This window comes from Saccopteryx leptura, chromosome 2 (assembly GCF_036850995.1).
Source record: "Saccopteryx leptura isolate mSacLep1 chromosome 2, mSacLep1_pri_phased_curated, whole genome shotgun sequence".
NCBI classification, from domain to species: Eukaryota; Metazoa; Chordata; class Mammalia; order Chiroptera; family Emballonuridae; genus Saccopteryx; species Saccopteryx leptura.
Window position 1 is genome coordinate 181,015,870 of NC_089504.1, and position 21,841 is coordinate 181,037,710.

Sequence of the window (21,841 nt, forward strand, 5' to 3'; positions counted from 1 at the left end):
AAGTTCAATCCTCAGTCAGGGCACACATGAGAAGCAACCATCTGCTTCACCCCTACCACTTCTCACTTCTCTCTCTCCCCCCCCCCCCCTTCCTCCCTCCTGCAGCCATGGCTCAATTGGTTTGGCACATCTGCCCAGGTGCTAAGGATGGCTCCTGGAATTTCTACCTCAGGTGCTAAAAATAGTTCAGTTGCAAGCATGGCCCCAGATGGGCAGAGCATTGGCCCCAGACAAGGGCTGCCGAGTGGATCCTGGTTGGGGCACATACAGGAGTCTATTTCCCCTCCTCTCACATGAAAAAGAAGGAAAAAAAAGATTTGATAAAATTCCTGTTGACAAAGCAGAAATCTCCTCAAACCCAACTTTAATTAAGATATTTTCAGTATTCAGTTTGTAACGTGATAAGTTACAGCCTTCAAAATGGATTATTTTAAAGCACCATCATTCTTTTCCTCTATTGTATGTAACACTTGACCATTTTCAAAAGTATGTTCATATAGGATTTTCAATGATCCTCAAAAATACTGTTAAATTGGTAAGACATATTACTAATAACTCAGCAATTACAGATTAAGTTCCTCACTCAGGGTTGGGTAATGGGATAACCTAGAACCCAAGTTTTCTTCCTTGGTGCTCCTTTCCAGTACACAGTACTGTATTATACCTCATTGAACTCTCCCAATACAAGATTAGAGAATCTGCTGTGCACCAAAGAAAGGGAAGGAATATGGTTGAAATAACCCTGAGATTTATAACTATTTCTATCTTGGTAACAGAAAAAAATTAATATTTATTATAGTATGAATACTGAACACCTACATATATCTTCAAAGAGCTCAAAAACTAGTAGAGTACACAAAAATGGCAAATGACTTCAAATCAATTTGAAGAATATAAGAATGATCCCAAAAGGTGAAAATTTTTAACAAATTCTAGGAACCAGTAATTCAGAAAGGCTGGCATCTGGGAAAGTGACAGATTCTGAAATTATAGTTAGGCAGAAAACAGGTCAAGTTAAATAATTTGAAAGCACTGATGACATTATGTTCAACTCCAAACTTCCTTCTATAAGAATGATAGCAACAGTACGAGTTTTGCTACATGATTTTTCAAGCATGAATGTAAACAAACAAAAATCTTCATAGATAACTCAAAAAGGCATCCTAAGAGATACTGTGCCATCATAGTTAATATTTATGTGCCAAACCCTGTCCTAAATGTTTTATATATATGTGTGTGTGTGTTCATTTAACTATCACAACTCTACAAAATAGGTACTTACTACATCCTATTTACAGTTAAACTAGCACAGAACTTGCCCACAATGACACAATCATTAGCTGAACCAGGCAGTTTAGTTCTTAATTTCTATGTTATACTGCAGAAAAATTTTGCCCTCTTCAAATATAAATTCACATCATGCTAAGTCTTATCTATTCTTGCAGACTAGATTGGTCCTATGTTTAAAAAAGAAAAACCCAAATAAAATGCAAGATGCTAAAAGTACATAAAGAACTGGTACAGCAAAACCTAGTAATTGGAATTATTGTTAACATGCTCAGAAATTGTAATTTGAGCTTAACTACTCCCACTGCCTTTACAGCTTTATCTAAAAAACTTAAACCTACCAGAAAACCCAAATAACAGGGTAGGATGATTTCTCAAATAAGGACCCAGTTTTAGTTGAATGTTTTGCTAGTGTTTAACTGGTATGATTTTCAAATCACCAGAATCTTGCACTAAAATCTGAATGTCAAGAAACAAACTGTTACCAGGCAACAACAAATTTCCAATTTATTTTACCAAGAAACAAAACAAACCACCTTTTTTCCAAGTTCTTACACTAGAAACTGTGATACTAAAAGTAAAAAAAAAAGGTAAATAAAAGGAAAGCATATTAATAAACCCTTAAAATTATATCACTAAAAATCAACCTAAATGTAATTCTCAATTCCTACTCTGCTTAGAAAGGACAACAGATTATTGCAAATAAGTCATCAATCATTCTTTAATATGTATAGAAGCTACCCTTGAGTTATCTCAATTTTGCCCATACAGTACTCAACAAAGACTGTGAGAATTAAAAACAAACCAACAGCACCGGCCAGAGAGCTCAGTTGGTTAGAGCATGGTTCCGAAGTGCAAAGGTTGCCATTTAGATCCCTGATCTGGGCACATACAGGAAGAGATTGATGTTCCTGTCTCTGTCTCTGTCTCTCTCTCTCCCTCTTCCCACGTTTCTCCTCTCTCGCTAAAATCAACAAATAAAAATTATTTAAAAAACCAACTAACCAACCAACAAACAAGAACTCCAAAAGACTATTCCCTGAAATCTAGTTCCTGGGATGGCAACTTCTCACCCTCAAAAGTAAGGAATATGGCACAAATTTAAAAAGTAAAGGTAAAAACAACCCTCAATATGCAAATAGATTCACTTGTCAGTTATTTTAAGAACTGCAGCAAAAAAATAAGTTATAGTTTCTTAATCATACAATCACATCTTATATCTGAAGAACTGCTAAACTTTTTATAAAATATTAATATCAGCCCTGGCCAGATAGCTCAGTTGATTAGACTCTAACCGTTAGAGCATCATCCTGAAGCAGAGGTTGTGGGTTCGATCCCTGGTCAGGGCACATACAGGAACAGATTGATGTTCCTGTCTTTCTCTCTCTTTCCCTTTTTCTCTCACTAAAATCAATAAATAAAAATTAAAAAAATTAATATTATATACTCAAGATAATATCCTTAACTTACTAAAAGCCAGACTAAAGCAAACACTAAGTATATTTACTGGAGCTTAAAAAAATTTATGATTTGAAAAAAAAACAACAAAAAACCCCTAAGCCTGACCAGGCGGTGGCGCAATGGACAGAGCGTCGGACTGGGATGCGGAAGGACCCAGATTCGAGACCCTGAGGTCTCCAGCTTGAGTACGGGCTCATCTGGCTTGAGCAAAAAGCTCACCAGCTTGGACCCAAGGTCGCTGGCTCCAGCAAGGAGTTACTCGGTCTGCTGAAGATCCCCGGTCAAGGCACATACAAGAAAGCAATCAATGAACTAAGGTGTCTCAACGGAAAACCTGATGATTGATGCTTCTCATCTCTCTCCATTCCGGTCTGTCTGTCCCTATCTATCCCTCTCTCTGACTCTCTCTCTGTCCCTGTAAAAAAAAAAAAAAAATTTATGATTTGGTCTCCCCTTTCAGGTGGATCTGGAGACAATCTTATCAATACATAAAGTGAATTTATCAAGTGTATTCTATATTTAGAAGCAACTTGGGAAGGAAGTTGCTTGAAGTGGGTAAGGACCTACTGATTAGGACCATTATCTATCCTAAAATTATCTATACTGTTTCTTAAAAACAAATCCCTTCCTAAAATAGCAATGTAAACTGCAAAGTCTAGCATAAAATTTTCTTACCAAGGCACATCATTTGCCTAATAAAACCAGGTAAAGAAATTTGTATCTTAAAAGATCTGTTATCACTTAAGATTCTGTGGTATCAAAGCATTACCTATTGATATTTGTTTTAAGACAGCTATGCATACTGTTAACTCTAAAAATAAGCTTGATGGAAACAAGTTTGATTTACAGACCATACTTACTCATTCTCCATCCTAAAAAGCCTTTCTCCATTTGAAGTGACAGAATCAATACCCACATCGGAATTCAGAAATATGATGACTTCCACACCAAAACAGAATTGCTTCATTTGAGATTTACTAATTAGCTACTAAACTACAAAATGCTCTAACGTTTCCCAAATTATTAGGTCCTAACCAGTTTTATTTGTGTTCTTTACCAACCTAAGCAGGTTATTTTTCTGAGATATATTCAGGTTTTTTATTTATCAAATAAATAGGCAAAATAACCTAAGATTTCTTTCTGTTTTAATACCCTCAGTATTTAATTCAACAACTGAACACAGTATTTCTCCTGTCTCCCTACAGAAAAAATATGTATATTAGAAATACATATCCAGCAAAAAGAGATTTTCCTTCTTCCCAATACTTTAGAAACCCCTTTGCTTGTCCTTTCATTTGGATCCAAAACCAAAAACTCACACACTAACCTACTGAATAGGTTAACAGGCAAAGATCCTGGTCCAAAAAACCCCCAAAATCCAAAAAAAACAAACAAAAAACACTGCCCACCTACTGCTTGATAGGACCCTGGGGCCAGGATAATTACATTTAAAAAAAAACCAGAATGATAAATTATAAAAACAAGGTCAAATGACATTTGAAAGTTTCTAAACCAGGGTACCACTCAATGAGCTAGAGGTTCTGTAGCCAAATCCTGATATTCTTTAGTTTGATCATGTCCATGCCTAGACAGAAAACAAAAATCCAAAAAGTCATGAGTTCTAAGAAAAACTGAGATGCTCAAACTTCTTACTGTGACATTACACAAATTAAGACTTATTCCACTTCACCATTAGTTCTAAACTAATAAACTATCAGAAAATTCCAGATGACTAAGAAAAACCTACACATAGAGAAGTCTTCAAAGTTAAATAATTGAAACCACCAAAATCTATAATGTGCTCAACATTTACTTGGATCCATCTTAAGAGAATAAGGTAACCAATTAATGAAAAAAATTGTTTAAAAACACATATTCAAAGATAAAACTGTAACAGAAGAATAAAATCCAGGATCAGTAGCAACAGGCACCTTGGGTACAAAAAAGAAATAGGTGTCTGCCTGTAAACCAAAATTTTGCCTGTAAACCAAAAGAAATCAGACCTAAGTTTTTGAGTAAGACTGACCAATGGGAATAAAAGTATAGTTTAATTTTTTTAAAAGTTCTCCCACCTTTCCATCTCTAAACTACTGTAAAATCGAGTAGTTATTACACAGTGACTCATAAGTTCTGTTATCATTAACTGTAAAACCTAAAAAATTATGTTCTAAAGAACTTGTCAGTTTTTAAGTTTACTTCCTTACACATATTGAATTTCCCTTCACATTTCCCTTGGCCATCTGGAAGGTGATATTCAAAGAATTTATTATTAACATGGATAAAACAAAATTCACAGATCATTCAGTTACTTTCATATCCTATTTCAGCTTGGTCCATTTTCTTAGCAATAAGAATATGGATAATGGCATTCTTCATGTATAATGTAGGGGGCTTTTTCATCCCATCCAGTGTAACTCTTCCTCTTCCATTAACCTGTGCTCACTTCCTCGCAGTCAAGCAACAAGAAGTCCAAACCCAACTATTTAAAACTAGAGTGTACTTGTCAACCAAAATGACACATCATTATTTACACCATGAAAACCTCCCCGAGAGGTTAAAAACGAAGCACTGTGACTCCTATGGACTCTTGGGAAAGTTTGGCTTAAAAACCTTTTATAACAAAATTAAAACAATAATGACATTACAACTCTTAAAGCATGCAATTTTGCATGGACTCATATTACTCACTGTACAGTAATATGTACTCACTGTAAAGTAATATGTACTCATATTACTTACTAGTGTGGCTGAAGACACACCAGTTTTAATTAACAATGTCAGATCACTGCTAGATTTCAAGGGGCTTGAGCATCACTAGGTGGTACAATATCAAATACTTACTGCATCTTATTAGTCTCAAGGCACCTAGTCAGAGAAGAAAGTCTTTTTTGTAGTAGTAATCATTAAATGCCTGTGCAACCACCAAGATACAGCCAAAAGAAGGTCATTCATGAACAAGCTCGCTCTTATTTAAGAGGAACAGCTTGATCTCAGGGATGGAAGGAAGCACGCAGGTAACACACCAGCAGCTCATCACTACAGAGCCTCTGATGGGGCTGAAATGTACGAATTGAGGCTGTACTTTCCTAACTCAAAACCTTCTCCACTAATTCTAAGCTCCCGGCCAGATATTATAATAACAAATAGGCAATGCGTTAGTATCGACGATTTTTACTACTCCTTCCTTAGCAGCAGATGTAATTTTAATCTCTTTCCAAAGTATGGCCTCCCCCCACTCAGAGAGAACAGTCAGAGAATCAAAAACAAAGGGTGAACTCGATAAACTGGCTTGACTGAGCCACATTTGGGATCCAAACCACTGTAAAATAAAGACGTAGGCGGGGTTGTACCTGCAGTTCACACCAGGCGACCTCCACTGTGGTTTCAGTGTCCAGTCCTTTGTAGACCGTCTTAAAGGAGCCTCGACCAATTTCGATGTCAAACTTGAGAAAGCGGCCATCATTGGACATTCCCACGGCCTTGGTCTCCAGCTCCTCGATATCATCCTGTTGCTGGCTCCGTTCCTCCTGCGGTTCCTTGGCGCCCCCGCTACCGCTTCTGGAGGACGGAGGCTCCTCTTTGCTCCCCACCTGCTCGGGCTGGGACACTTGGCGGTCTCTGCTGATACTGCTGGGGGCAGTCGTGGCCGCAGGGCCCGCGGCGGTCGGCCCCCTGGGGGCAGCGGCGGCGGCGGGAGGCTGCAGGGCCACCTGGGCAGCAGCGGTGGCGGTGACGGTCTCCTCGCGCTGGGGCTCTGGCGGAAGACTCGGCGGAAGCACGGCGGCGACGCTGGGCTGAGAAGCAGAAAACGCGAGCCCGGGCAATTCCAGCGCAGTGGCGTTGGAGTCGCAAATGACGCTGCGACGGAAGAAGCGGTGCTCGGTGGTGGTGGTCGCGGCTGCCCCCCGGCTGTCCTTGTCCATGGTGTGGCGGCGACGCCGGTACTCCTCAGTTCGGCCGGCCCCGGCGTCGGCCCCCGTGCCCAGCTTCTCCCCCACAGAGGAGTCGGAGCTGGAGCCATTCTTGGGGGAAGGCGCCGGAGGCGAGAGGTTCAGGGAGCTCGCAGCGCCGCTCTGCTTCTCCGCGGCGCCGCCAGACATGGTCGGTCAGCTGGAGCGCGGCGAGCCGGCTCGAACTTGTGAATGAAGAGAGGGCGGAGGGGCCGAGCCCGAGGCGCCTCGAAGGGCGGCAGGTCCCGGTGCGACGGCTGCCGCTCCCAGAGGGTGCGGGTCAAAGCGGACGGCTCCTCGCTCAGCACTGACAAGTCACCCCGGAGGCGAGGCGGGACGCGGGGCCCGGCTGCTGCGGCTCACGAGGCGTGCTCGACGGCGGACTATCGGAGAGCTGAGCCACCGGGGTTAGCGCCTCGCGATCCGCATCCATCCTGCGGCAAGCGGTGGCCGGGGAGGCTGGAGAAGAAACGGCGCCGCAGTCATAAGGGCAGAGCAAGGAGTCGGCACTGAGTCGAGGCGGATGCGGCGGTGGCTACGGCTCCTCGCCTCCTCCCCCGCCGCCGCCGCCGCGGGCCGGGCTGCCTAGGCCCGGAGGGCGGCGGGAACGCGAGGCAGGGACCAGCACCGACTCCCGAGCTGCCGCAGCTCCAGAGCCAGAGGGGAGGGGCCGAGGAAGGCGAGGGAGGGCCCGGCCGGGGGCTCCGGACAGTCAGTCGGCCGGTCGCCGCCTCTCCAACGCGCCCCCAGCGAGAGGAACAAGACTCACAAGTCCATCGCCCCGGTGTGGAGGCTCGAAGCCTCGGTGCCTGAGGAGCGGGCCCCCCCTTCCCCGAGGCCTCCCCGCCCGCCCCGGGCCTGGCAAACTCCGTCTCCTCCCGGGCCGGTGCCGGGGGCTGACGGAGGGAGGGAACGGTGGGGAGGGGAGGGCCGCTCACTGCGGGGCACGAGCTCCGCTGCTTCTCTGGGCCGAGAGCAGAAGAGACCGAGAGGACTGAGTGAAGGGGGACAGGGAAAGAAAAGAGTAGTCACCCCAACAGGCGCCTTCTGTCACCAAAGACGGGGGTGCAGACTGGTCGAGTGTGAAGAGCTGCCTCCGCCGAAGAAACTCGCCGCACTAAATGGCGGCGGGAGTCTGGAGGCTCCACACAGCCCGCTCGGATCCCGCCCCCCACCTCCCGGGGCAGCCCCACCCCCACTCCCACCCCCACCTCACTCTCAGGGCTCTCGCGCAAGCGTGCCAGTACCGAGACTCCTGGGACTTGTAGTTGACTCATTTAAGGAATAAAAGAAGCTCAAGAGGAAGGAGCCTACGATTCCCGTGATGCCCAGCGGCTGCTTTAATTTGCTGCTTCATGGGAGTTGTAGTTTTCTTTTGGAAACCGCCCCTTCTGGAAGGCTGATGGGAGCGTCACCGTGAGTCGCTAAACCCCATCCTTCAATCACGCTAGCTGGCGAAATCATTATCTAGGGATTAATTATGGAAGAAGGGAAGGAAGGAAAAAAAAGAAAAGGGAGGCAGGAGGAGGGGAGAGATTTCTATCAATGCTCTGCTGAGGTTATAGAGAGCTCTTAAACTTGCCATGCGAAGACAAATGATCTGTTGTTCATCTTTAATGGAGAAAGCTGCAGTAGTGTTGAGTGACTGTAGTGGTGTGGGGGTGGAGGGGAAATGCAAAGCAGTAGAACCAGAGCCTGAGCTCAGAGAGCCACAAGAGCTAACGACTACTTCGGTAGAGCAAAACAAACTTTTTGAATTGCGCATGAGATTAATATTGATTAGGGGGGTTGGAGAAGGAAACAGAATTATTTTCTACCCTCCTCCCTTCCACAGCAATTAAGATAAGTTGTGGACGTTCTCAGCTCCAGCCCCAAAACAGACATTCTGGCTCTCAAAGATGAGCTGCCTTACTGAAATCAAGGAGAATAAAATTAATAGTGTGGGAAGGGCGATGAGCTTTGCGTCTTTTACCACAGACTTGGGAAATCTGAGTTGACTTCTGTTAATTTCCATCTTTCCTTTGCTTGATGACTTAGTAAAACAACATCCCCTCTTTGTCTACAGGTATATGAGAGCACACACGTAGTTTATACCATAGCTTTGGACATAGAGGAAATCTGGATCCATACAGTTCATGGTAATGGAATGCTTTTCTTGAATGCTGGACCTTTTGCCTCTCCGAACTACTCAAGATTGTGCGGGTGATGAGCACTAGGGGGCACCAAACAGAATACGAAACCAAACCAGGGAGCGTGATGGCAGTTAAAAGTTGAAGCCGAAGGGATAAGAGCGGGAAGCACTTAAAATGTACCCAACGACATCAGAACGTCGAAACACACTCCAGCCTCTCATCAGCGCCCGCTGTGGAATGAGCTCAGAAGCGCACTGCGTAGCGGAGGACCACACTAAGACTACAAGTAGTTTAGAAACAGCTTGACCGAAGATTCTTTGGGTAGCACTAGTTTCCTTGGAAATGCCCACAACTTATCTGGATGAGCTCCACGTAGAGAGATGTGCTATACAGTTTATATTATTGTATCTGGTACGTAAAATACACTAGTTTACAGGTTTGTGGGGGAGGGGGTTAGTCAAAAGCTGCACTTTCGGATATACAAAAGAGTTTGTTTTAAAACCAATGGTTGTTAGGTTTCATGAAGCTAACAGATTGTGAACATTTTAGAATACAAATAAGTAGGGGCCACTTGAATACTGAATTATTCACTCGTTTGCTATGGTAATGGTAAATGTCATTATCATATATTATATAATTAGTGCTTTGTCTCCAACCCTAAACTTAATGTAAAAGCAAGGGAAGAAATAACTTTACAGTACATTTTTATTGTACTTCTTGAGGCAGATTCCAAGAACTTGCTCAGTTGTTGCTTTACTAGGAAAAATCGTCTGATTTTAAACATACGGCAACTAATTGTAAATTGGTCAGTTAAACGGAGATAAGGAAATCACAATGTTCACATTTTCACAGCATAAAAACTGATGCTATTTCTGTGTAAATGATCATTAAGAGACTTTATTATTGCCTATTCCTGTTTACTGGGTACTGAAACTTTGGCCATTCTGCATTAGACACAAGTCGTTGACAGTCACCACATCCTATCAACACGTTATTTTAACCATGAACAATTAAATTTATTGTAAATAATTAACTTGATTTAAAGCCCTACTTGCCCACATGACAGATTTTCCTGCTTGTGTAACATTTGCTTTTCTATGAAAACAGGTACAACTGTAAGTTGAGTATAAATAGTGTACAATGGTTAGATTTAAAGGTTAAACTGTTATGCTCTGGTTTCTCTTCAGATCGTATATCTTTCGCCTTTTTAAAGGTTAAACTGTTTAGTGTGATTAACTACAGATACTTTTTTTGCTCTGTTCCCTTTTTAATGCTTACCAACTTTCAATTAACATATTTTCTGATACTTATTAATATGATATACCTACTAGTATCTTTCCTTTCCCTGTCATTTAAATTATCAAATAAAGAACTGACCCCTCTATAATCTATATAAAACAGCAAGTGATATAAGTAGAGGTGGCAGAAAGACCCCAGCACACAGTGGATGCACTAAGCTCAGAGTTTTAATTTTCTGACAGGTGGGTCCATAAATAGAATACATGTATTATATTTTCTCTCACCATGTTCTTTATTCACTTTAGTCCTTGTTTATTTCACAGGATGTTATACTCACATAGATTCAGGTTTCTTTCTGTTTCCCATCCATTCACATTTTATTTTTATAGTCCCTTCTATTTGAAACTGGCTAGTAAAGAAAGCCAAAGTCAGCTTTGATTTAGACAGTGGCTGAACAAATAAAATCTACCTTATTTGATATGTGGCATAATTCACAGAGTAGTTTTCTTGAAGTATAAGGGGGGAAATACCATCTTGAGAATATTTCTCTTTGTTTCCCCCCTTCTTTCCCTCATTTTCCATGTTCCTTTGTCTTGCCTGGGGATAATTTTAATTTTCCCTCCTTGTCATCTGGAACTCAGGAAGACTGGTGAATCAGGTGGTTAAACAATGGAAAATGCATTTTTAAAAAATATTTTTTATTATAAATGAAATAAAAAGTATAGGATTTGCCCTATATCAACGCATTTTATCAAACCATAAAAGTAAATGTGTATAGTATTAAGGTAAGAATATCTAATAGAACAGAAGAGTACAGAAAGTCTCATGTATGTATGGGAATTTCATATGAGGAAAATGGCATTTCAAGTCAGTGGGGAAAGTTAATAAATACTGTTTGCATAATTATTCATTTGAAAAACAAATTAGGTTAGATATCTACCTCACTTCACTCACAAAATTAATATCCACATAGCTGAAAGAGCTAACTTTTATTTAAAGAGCTCTAAGAAAACACACACAAAAAAAGGGATAAGAAAAGAAAAATAGTTGACTATATCAAAACTGACAATTCTGTTCAATGAAACACAAAAGATAAACTGGCAGAAAACATGGATCCTGGCTGGATGGCTCAGCTGGTTAGAGCATTGTCCCAAAGCACAGAGGTTGCCAGTTCAATCCTTGAGCAGGGCACACACAGGAACAGATTGATGTCCTTGTCTCTCTCTCTTACTCTCCCTTCTTATCTCTAAAATCAGTAAGATAAACATTAAAAAAAAAGGAATTGAACAGATACCTTACGGAAAAAGATAAATGAATGACAGATAAGAACATGAAGAGAGGCCCTGGCCAGTTGGCTCAGTGGTACAGCGTCGGCCTGGCGTGCAGGAGTCCCGGGTTTGATTCCCGGTCAGGGCACACAGGAGAGGCACCCATTTGCTTCTCCACCCCTCCCCCTCTCCTTCCTCTCTGTCTCTCCCTTCCCCTCCCACAGCGAGGCTCCATTGGAGCAAAGATGGCCTGGGCGCTGGGGATGGCTCTGTGACCTCTGCCTCAGGCGCTAGAATGGCTCTGGACGCAACAGAGCGACGCCTCAGATGAGCAGAGCATCGCCCCCTGGTGGGCATGCCGGGTGGATCCCGGTCAGGCGCATGCGGGAGTCTGTCTGACTGCCTCCCCGTTTCCAGCTTCGGAAAAATGAAAAAAAAAAAAAAAAAAAAGAACATGAAGAGATATACAACATTATCAGTCATTAAGTAAGTGAAAGTTAAAACCACAATGAAACATTACCACATGTTCACTGGTATGACTAGAATTAAGAAAACAGAGAATACTAAGTGTTGATGAGGCTGTGGAGCAGCAGCTTCTCTCATATGTTGCTGGTAGGCATACAAAGGTATAACTACAGTGTGTCTGTAAAGTCATGGTGCACTTTTGACCGGTCACAGGAAATAACAAAGATGATAGAAATGTGAAATCTGCACCAAATAAAAGGAAAACTCTCCCAGTTTCATACCTATTCAGTGCAGTTCGATGTGGGCTCACACACAGATTTTTTAGGGCTCCTTAGGTAGCTATCCCGTATAGCCTCTACAGACTCGTCCCTGACTGATGGCTACCAGAACGGGGTTTCTCCACCAAACTGCCGGTTTCCTTCAACTGCTTATCCCACCGAGTAATGTTATTCCTATGTGGTGGCGCTTCATTATAAACGCGCCGATATTCACGTTGCACTTTGGTCATGGATTCTAATTTAGTGAGCCACAGAACACACTGAACTTTCCTCTGTACCGTCCACATCTCGACTGGCATGGCCGTGGGCTGCTCCGCTGTATACACGGTGTTACATCATCATCTGCGCATGTGCACATGCTGCCACATCATCCTACAGAAACTGGGAGGGTTTTCCTTTTATTTGGTGCAGATTTCACATTTCTATTGCCTTTTGTTGCTTTCCTGTGACTGGTCAAAAGTGCACCATGACTTTACGGACACACTGTATTTTGGAAAAGAGTTTGACTTTCTAAAAAAGTTGAGCATACACCTACCATATGAACCAGCAAATCCACCACTAGGTATTTTACTCAAGAGAAATGGAAACATATGTCAATACAAAGATTTATATGGAAATTTTCATAGTAATTTTATTCATGATAGCCAAAAGTAGAAGCAAACCAAATTTCTATCAACAAGGAAAAGGGTAAGTAAATTGTGATATTTCTATATAATGGAATGCTACTCAGCAATATCAAGAAACAAACTACTGATCTAGACCATAATAAGGATGAATTTCATAAGCATTATGCTAAATGAAAGAAGCCAGACACAAAAATGAATGATTTCATTTATTTGTCAATCTGGAAAAGACAAAATTGTAGTAACATCAGCTCTCAGGTCATGGTTAAGGGGAAGGGATTGACTGCAAAGGAGCACAAGGGAGTTTTTCAAGTGATGGAAATATTTTCTATCTTGATTTTGGTAGTGGTTTCATGAATGTATTCATTTAAAATTCATTGAACAGTATACTTTAAATGGATGATCTTTTTTTTCTTTTTTTTTTTTTTTTTTTGTATTTTTCTGAAGCTGGAAACAGGGAGAGACAGTCAGACACACTCCCGCATGCTCCCCACCGGGATCCACCCGGCACGCCCACCAGGGGCGATGCTCTGCCCACTGGGGGCGATGCTCTGCCCCTCCGGGGCGTCCCTCTGCCGCGACCAGAGCCACTCTAGCGCCTGGGGCAGAGGCCAAGGAGCCATCCCCAGCGCCCAGGCCATCTTTGCTCCAATGGAGCCTTGGCTGCGGGAGGGGAAGAGAGAGACAGAGAGGAAGGGGGGGGGGGGGTAGAGAAGCAAATGGGCGCTTCTCCTATGTGCCCTGGCCGGGAATCGAACCCGGGTCCCCCGCACGCCAGGCCGATGCTCTACCGCTGAGCCAACCGGCCAGGGCCTGGATGATCTTTTTTGAACATACATTATACCTCAATAAAGCAGATATTTTAAATGGCATGTAATTCTGCCAAATAATTGAAACATAGCCCAAAAAGCATCCTAATCTGTTTACATATATTTGTCTTAATACCCAAGAGATATAAAACAAAATACCTAAAAAACATATATAAACTTTATGAGCAAAAAAAGGAAAAATAAAATTATTAGTTCAGTTAGATAAACCTCTGAGCAGTGGGCATTTTCATCCATTTCGATGGTTTAGGGAGATAGGGATAACTATAAATAAACATTAATAAGAATTATGAACATAATCACTGCTCATTCTGAGTACCTCCTTACCAGTAAGTAGAAAGATGAACTTTTCAACTCTTAGGATCCCTCTGAAGATGCTTACATTATTTAATCATATGTGATCAAGGAAAATTCTATGTACTACTCCTATATTCATAATTTAATAGTAGCGTCAACTGTCTGAGCCTTAAGATGATTATTTTACTAAACATACTTTGCTTAATTAATCTCTGTAGTCAGGTTACTCTGCAACTAGAAAGAGTATTTAGCAAATTCAGTAACAACCACCGTAATGTTGTCTACCAAATGTATGTATTCATTTGGATCAATTGAAGACAGTGTTGTAAATTTGTAGTCTTAGAATGGCTAAGAATTAGAAAAAGCTCCATGATCTACACTGGGTAATGCTCTACCGTGGACAGAAGCATATATTCTTTTAAGACAGTAATAATAGTCCTGAAATAGTAGGCTCATTTTTCTCCAACTTAATCACAAAGCTCATAAAATTATACGTAAGAAAACATAGTGGGGAACGACAAAAAAGGAACCCAGGCTATCCAGGTCAGTAGTGGATGAGCCTTAGCAAAGTTGCCTTCTCAAACCCTTCAATGAATTGAACTAATAATAAATTGGTATTCCATTTTCCATTGACAAGTTACCTCAGTTTACTCCCTTTGGGAATTCCTGTGAAGTTTCTTAGTACTTTCTGTAGTAAAATTCTAAAATAATAATTTCTTTCTCCTTCCACTGCTTTTTCTTCCCTCATCCTCTCCTAAGATATTTCTAAATGTGTGTGCATGTCTAGATTAGGTTTCTGTTGGAGAGGAAGTATGTCTGATTCCACATTTAGTATGCAGTGTAATCTAAATTCTTCAATTAGGGGCTAATAAGCAAGAATAATGGTTGTGATGATAGTAAGGGCCAGGTTAAGGATATGTGTGAAGAATCTGATTGTGTGTATATGGTGGGGGTGGGGGCGGTGGTCCTAGTGAAAGACAGGATAACGTTGCCTTGTATCTTAGTACATACTGGGAGTAGCTTCTCAAAGTGGACCCTTTCAACTGCCAGGCTGATCTTAGCTTTTTTATTTTTTTATTTTTTTATATATATATTTTATTTATTCATTTTTATACAGAGAGAGAAAGAGAGAGAAGAGAGGAGAAGTGGGAAGCATAAACTCCTGTATGTGCTGTGACCAGGCAAGCCCACGGTTTCTAACCAGCAACTTCAGTGTTCTGATTTTAGCTTTCTGTTCGTACATCTTTACAGCTCTTATCACTGAGGTATTAAATTATGACAGAATAGGATTAAGGAATTTTATCACTTGTCTCTGCCTATACCAAACTATGGCAGGTTGAAGTGTTGGTTTAGTTATGAAAAAGAATCATAACAGAAGTGCTAGGCCTTGATTAGAAAAAATAAAGTCATGGGTAGTAATTAGAAGGGGGCCCAAAAGACTGAACACAGGCCCAAAGAGAAATTTTAAACCGCTACAAAGACTGAGCTCCTATCTTATTGCCAAGTCAGTTTCGATTCATTATTTTAATGGAAAAAAAATGTGTTACCTCTTCAGACTCCTGTGATGCATGGCTATTACCTAAAGTCAGATAACATTCCAAAAAAAGATTTACTGAGATGTTTTCAAGTGTACAGATCTCTCAAGAAGTATCTTCTATTCATCAAGTGATATGAATGAAACATCAGTAGTAACTTGTGGAAAAACACACCAGCTAGCCATGAGGATTATTATTGACATTCCCACATACTGTATTTAAACTTTATTCCCACAATCAGACGTAGCCTGCTGAAAACAAGGTCTATGTCTCATAATTAAGTGTTCCCTACAATTATCTCTAAGGCAGCCCAAGTCATAGCAGATGTTAACTATGTAATTAATTTAAAATATTAAACTTAACATTGTGTATCAAAGACCACCCCCACACATATGTCTATACATACACAAGCTAGGCTTTTAATAAGTCCTGTTCATCATAACAGTAAAAGTCATACCTTTAAAATTACATTATTTTTCCCTTTAAAGGCCAGTAAACATTCTTATTAATTTATTGCACTCTTTTAAAAATGAACTTTTATTGCTTTCTCATTCTAGCAATATACAGGTTCTTTTTTTTTTTTTAATTTTAGAAAAAGTTGAGAGCCCTCCTTCTTGGGAGCATGCTTTCCGCTTTCCTTCCCACGTTTCCCACCCCCACCCCCCAAGGGACATTACCTTTGCTCCAGGGTAAGCTCTCTCCTAAGCTCCAGGGGCCCTTCTTTTGCCTCTGTATTTTGTTTCGTGAGTCCAAGCAGCCCAGCAGGCTCACTTCTACTACCTCTGCAACTTTCTAAATAAAATTTCCTTTATAATTTAAAAAAGAAGAAGAAAGTAACAATAAGCAAAAAAAGGAAAAACCACTCATACTTCTACCACAGAGAGACAACCTCGTTAACATTCTGATACATTTTTCTCAATATTTTTTATGCTTATGTGTGAGTGTATGTTTCTTTTTTTTTTTTACTGTACATGTTGTTTTATATTTTTTTTACCTAACAAGTATATTGCCATGAAATTTTTACTAATTATTTTAGTTACAGTATCATTTTAAATGAAACCATAGGCTTTCATCATGTAGCTGAACCAAAACTTGTTTAAACACTACCTCGATTTTGGACTTTTAGGTTGTTACTAATATTTCACTGTTATAACTAAGATACTTTTGGGGGATCTGTCTCTGTTACCAAGTTTGTAAGTGGAAGTTACATGCAATGGGGATTCGAGATAGGATGGACTCCACTATCACAGAGACTTCCTCTCTTTTCCCAGGCCTGGCACTTTAACAGACCTCCTTTAAGAAAGATTTATTAAATTATTATTTAAATACTAAAAATAAGATATAGAGCTTCATTTTCTTTACCTCTCTATTCCAGCTTGAGTCTCCCAATTTACCTACTTCATCTTTTATTCATTCCTCCCTTCAAAAAATCAGTTTCTTGCCCTGGCCAGATAGCTCAGTTGATTAAGCATCGTCCTGAAGCAGAGAGGCTGCCGGTTTGATCCCCAGTCAGGGCACATACTGGAACAGATTGATGTCCCTATCTCTCTCTCACTTTCTTCCTTCCTCTCTCTAAAATCAACAAAATAAACATTAAAAAAAAATAGATTTCTTTCTTCATACTAATACTAATGACAGTTTACTTCATTAGAAGACCATGTCAAAGTTTATGCAATCTACTAATCCTGTTGCACTTTAATTTCATGTAAGAAATTTATAGGCCCTGGCCGGTTGGCTCAGTGGTAGAGCGTCGGCCTGGCGTGCAGAAGTCCCGGGTTCGATTCCCGGCAGGGCACACAGGAGAAGCGCCCATTTGCTTCTCCACCCCTCCCCCTCTCCTTCCTCTCTGTCTCTCTCTTCCCCTCCTGCAGCCGAGGCTCCATTGGAGCAAAGATGGCCCGGGCGCTGGGGATGGCTCCTTGGCCTCTGCCCCAGGCGCTATAGTGGCTCTGGTCGCAACAGAGCGACGCCCCGGAGGGGCAGAGCATCGCCCCCTGGTGGGCAGAGCGTCGCCCCCTGGTGGGCGTGCCGGGTGGATCCCGGTGGGGTGCATGCGGGAGTCTGTCTGACTGTCTCTCCCCGTTTCTAGCTTCAGAAAAATTAAAAAAAAAAAAAAAAGAAATTTATAATTGGACTGGATATTATCACTAGAGCATTCTTTTGAGGAGTTGGGGGGAAGACCAAAATGAACTTCTTAATGACATTCTGTTTGTTGGTACAGGCTTCATGTTTAAAAGTCTTTTATCCTTACTGTTAAAGGCTTTGTAATGAGCCCACTGAGAAATAGTTCAGTGAACAGATATTAACTAGACATATTGTGGTGATCATTTTATGTTATATACGAATATCTAATCATTATGTTGTACACCTGAAACTAGTATAATATTGTTTGTCAATTATACCTTAATTAAAAAAGAAAAGAAGCCTGACCTGTGGTGGCGCAGTGGATAAAGCGTTGACCTGGAATGCTGATATCGCTGGTTCGAAGCCCTGGGCTTGCCTGGTCAAGGCACATATGGGAGTTGATGCTTCCTGCTCCTCCCCCTTTCTCTCTCTCTCTCTCTCCTCTGTAAAATGAATAAATTTTAAAAAATTCTTTAAAAAAGAAAAGAAATAGTTCAGTAAGGAAAAGAGATGAACTGCCAGGCTATGTTGTTTTGGTCACATTAAGACCCTCATGACCTTTTTTCCATGACCACTGAGAATAACACAAGTTGACAATGGGGAAAAGGTGGGGAAGGAAATAAGTAGGAAATTGTGACAAATAGACATGAGAGCCAAGCTCCATTTTAAAGGTCAACAAATCCATTTAGATATTATGATACCTTGTCAGCTTGTAACACACTATTAGCTTTTAGTATTTATTTAATATAAACTAGGTTTTGGGAGGGGGGTTTGTTTGTTTTTAGTGAGAGGAGGAGAGGCAGAGAGAGAGACTCCTGCATGGCCTGGAGCAGGATCCAGCCAGCAAGCCCACTAGGGGGTGATGCTCTACCCATTTGGGGCCACTGCTTTGTTAATCAGCAACCGAGCCTTTTTTTAGTGCCTGAGGCAGAGGCCATGGAGCCATACTCAGCATCTGAGCCAACTCACCTGAACTAATCAAGCCATGGCTGTGGGAGGAGAGAGAGAGAGAGAGAGAGAGAGAGAGAAAGAGAGGGGGGGAGGAGGGGAGACAAGGAGGGGAGAAAAGGAGAAGCAGATGGTCGCTTCTCCTGTGTGCCCTGACCAGGTATCAAACCCAGGACTTCCACATGCTAGGCAGATGCTCTACCACTGAGCAAACTGGCCAAGGCCAGAGTTTTCTTTTTTTAAAGGTCTTCCTAGTCAGTTTATTATTTTTTTCAGGTAAAAATAAAGGCACCAGGGATTAATGTTGTGTCAAATAATGTCTGACCTGTCTTATCAACAATAGCCCCTGAATTTGCAGGTGGCAGTTTATGTGACTTTCACCAGTAATCCTAATCCTCACATTTAATTTAGGATTAAATAGTTTTCTAGCTAGGTTTACATGTCTGTGTTTTTAAAAGGTAGTGTGCAATGGAATAGTTAACAAAAAAAAGGCTATTTTACTGTAGTTTTAATTCTCAAAATGTGTTAATTTGTCTTTAATGGGTTATTGCTAAGGGCAGATCAATTCTAATAGCATTTTGTATTTTCTTAGTACCTTTCAAATTTGAAGCTCTTCACATAATCATACTCTTACTTTCATTTTTCTCACAGTCCCTTTCAGGAAGGGAGAAAAATGGGATAAAACAGATGGAGAAACTGTAACACAGAAAGGGAAGGAGTTTGGCCCTATTCACCCTGCTAGTAAGTAAACTTGACCACGGTCTTTTTTTTTTTTTTTTTGTATTTTTCTGAAGCTGGAAATGGGGAGAGACAGTCAGACTCCCGCATGCGCCCGACTGGGATCCACCCGGCACGCCCACCAGGGGCGATGCTCTGCCCACTGGGGGCGATGCTCTGCCCCTCCGGGGCGTCCCTCTGCCGCGACCTGAGCCACTCTAGCGCCTGGGGCAGAGGCCAAGGAGCCATCCCCAGCGCCCAGGCCATCTTTGCTCCAATGGAGCCTCGGCTGCGGGAGGGGAAGAGAGAGACAGAGAGGAAGGAGGGGGGGTGGAGAAGCAAATGGGCGCCTCCCCTATGTGCCCCGGCCGGGAATCGAACCCGGGTCCCCCGCACACCAGGCCAACGCTCCACCGCTGAGCCAACCGGCCAGGGCCATTGACCACGTTCTTTAATGTTCAAATTATTCCCTCTATCCCAGGGATCGGGAACCTCTGGCTCGCGAGCCAGATGTGGCTCTTTTGATGGCTGCATCTGGCTCACAGACAAATCTTTAATAAAAAAATAAATAACGTTAAAAATATAAAACTTTCTCATGTATTACAATCCATTCATTTCCTACCGCTCATGTTCGTGGTTGTGGGTGGCTACAGCCAATCACAGCTGTCCTCCAGGACAACACCAAAAATTTTTTATATTTTATTTTTTTATTTTTTACAGAGACAGAGAGTGAGTCAGAGAGAGGGATAGACAGGGACAGACAGACAGGAATGGAGAGAGATGAGAAGCATCAATCATTAGTTTTTCATTGCACATTGCAACACCTTAGTTGTTTATTGATTGCTTTTCTCATATGTGCCTTGATTGCGGGCCTTCAGCAGACCGAATAACCCCTTGCTGGAGCCAGCGACCTTGGGTTCAGGCTGGTGGGCTTTTGCTCAAACCAGATGAGCTCGTGCTCAAGCTGGCGACCTTGGGGTCTCGAACCTGGGTCCTCTGCATCCCAGTCCGACGCTCTATCCACTGCGCCACCGCCTGGTCCGGCCCAAATTTTTATTGGATAATGCATAACATACATGGGTCATTGTATGGCTCTTACGGATTTACATTTTAAAATATGTGGCGTTCATGGCTCTCTCAGCCAAAAAGTTTCCTGACCCCTGCTCTAAACGAGGCACTTGATTTTATTGAATCTTTGGAGTTTTTCCCCCTTATATTTACTAGTTAGAAAGAAATTTGCCTATCTCAGAACATATGTTTCTGGGAAACTAGCAAGTGTTAAGAGTGCTCTATTCAGCCTGACCTGTGGTGGTGCAGTGGGTAAAAGCGTTGACCTAGAAGGCTGAGGTCACTGGTTCATAAACCCCAGGCTTGCCTGGTCGAGGCACATATGGGAGTTGATGCTTTCTGCTCCTCCCCCTTCTCTCTCTCTCTCTGTCTGTCTCTCTCTCTCTCTCTCAATGTTTCTCTCTCAATGAATAAATAAAAAAATCTAAAAAAAAATTAAAATAAAAAAAGAGTGCTCTCTATTCATTCTCTTTGGCTGAAATTGTTATGTGGAACCAGGGTAGAAATGCTGAGATAGCAAACTAAATTTATAAATAATTATTCAAGAGCTTTTCTTACACTGAACCGGGATTTTTAAAATACAAGACTGTATAAGCACATGAATTTTCTAGACAAACTATCTGAGTTCAAACCTTGAATGTCACTTAATAGCTACTTAACTCGTCAAGTACCTTAACCTCCCTCAGCCTTTTTTCTACCTCATAAGGTTGTCAGGTTAAATATATAGGTAAGTGGATATAAAAAAATTTAGGCCTGACCAGGCAGTGGCGCAGTGGATAGAGCGTCGGACTGGGATGCAGAGGACCCAGGTTCGAGACCCCAAGGTCGCCAGCTTGAGCGCGGGCTCATCTGGTTTGAGCAAAAGCCTACCAGCTTGAACTCAAGAGTCGCTGGGTCCAGCAAGGGGTTATTCGGTCTGCTGAAGGCCCGCAGTCAAGGCACATATGAGAAAGCAATCAATGAACAACTAAGGTGTTGCAATGCGAAATGAAAAACTAATGATTGATGCTTCTCATCTCTCTCTGTCCCTGTCTATCCCTCTCTCTGACTCACTCTCTGTCTCTATAATAAATAAATAAATAAAATTTAAAAAATTAAAAAAAAATTTTAGAACAGTTCTTGACTGTTAGTAAGCTCTATATAACTATTCGTTATCATTAACATGGTATTATTTGCACAAATCTTAGATATGCAACTGTTGAATAAAATGATAAATATGTACCAACCCTAAAACTAACTCCTTGTAATAATTCTATTTCCTTTTTTTGATAAGAGCACTAATCTGGTAAATCAAGGAAGTGCCATTAAGGCATTGTGTCTTTTTATTTTTGTCAAGGCTTATTATAAAGCCTTTGTGGTTATTTTTAAGGACAAGGTAGAGAAATGTGAGCTAAAAGATATCAAAAGAGTATCACTGTTATATTGGAAGGTGGTCTTCAGGCATATGCCCCAAAACACTGTCCTTGATCTGTACTATTCAGCAATTTAATCAATGCCTTCAACAAACATTAAAAGAAACACCAATAAAATTACAGATGACACCTGACCTGTGGTGGTACAGTGCATAAAGCCTTGACCTGGAATGCTGAGGTCCCTATTTGAAACCCTGGACTTTCCAGGTC

The 21,841-nt window shown here is 41.7% G+C and overlaps 1 protein-coding gene and 1 long non-coding RNA gene across 23 annotated transcripts in view; one reads left to right on the top strand and one right to left on the bottom strand.

Moving 5' to 3' along the window:
* The window catches only part of WNK1 (WNK lysine deficient protein kinase 1), a 184,055-nt gene extending 176,188 nt beyond the window's left edge, over positions 1-7,867 (bottom strand). For 8 of the 22 annotated variants that reach the window (XM_066369502.1, XM_066369505.1, XM_066369503.1 and 5 more), the window contains exon 1: positions 6,099-7,866. In XM_066369502.1, coding sequence (XP_066225599.1) covers positions 6,099-6,848 — 750 coding nt within the window. In that variant the 5' untranslated portion in view covers positions 6,849-7,866. Of the gene's footprint in view, positions 1-6,098 lie in introns of all 22 variants that reach the window. The other 14 variants (XM_066369512.1, XM_066369511.1, XM_066369522.1 and 11 more) reach the window with 3 other exon arrangements.
* Positions 7,868-8,080: 213 nt separating this feature from the next.
* On the top strand, positions 8,081-19,159 carry LOC136395190 (uncharacterized). Its single transcript, XR_010749286.1, has 3 exons — positions 8,081-8,114; positions 8,764-9,241; positions 19,086-19,159. It is a non-coding gene; the product is annotated as an uncharacterized lncRNA (long non-coding RNA).
* Positions 19,160-21,841: the final 2,682 nt, after the last annotated feature.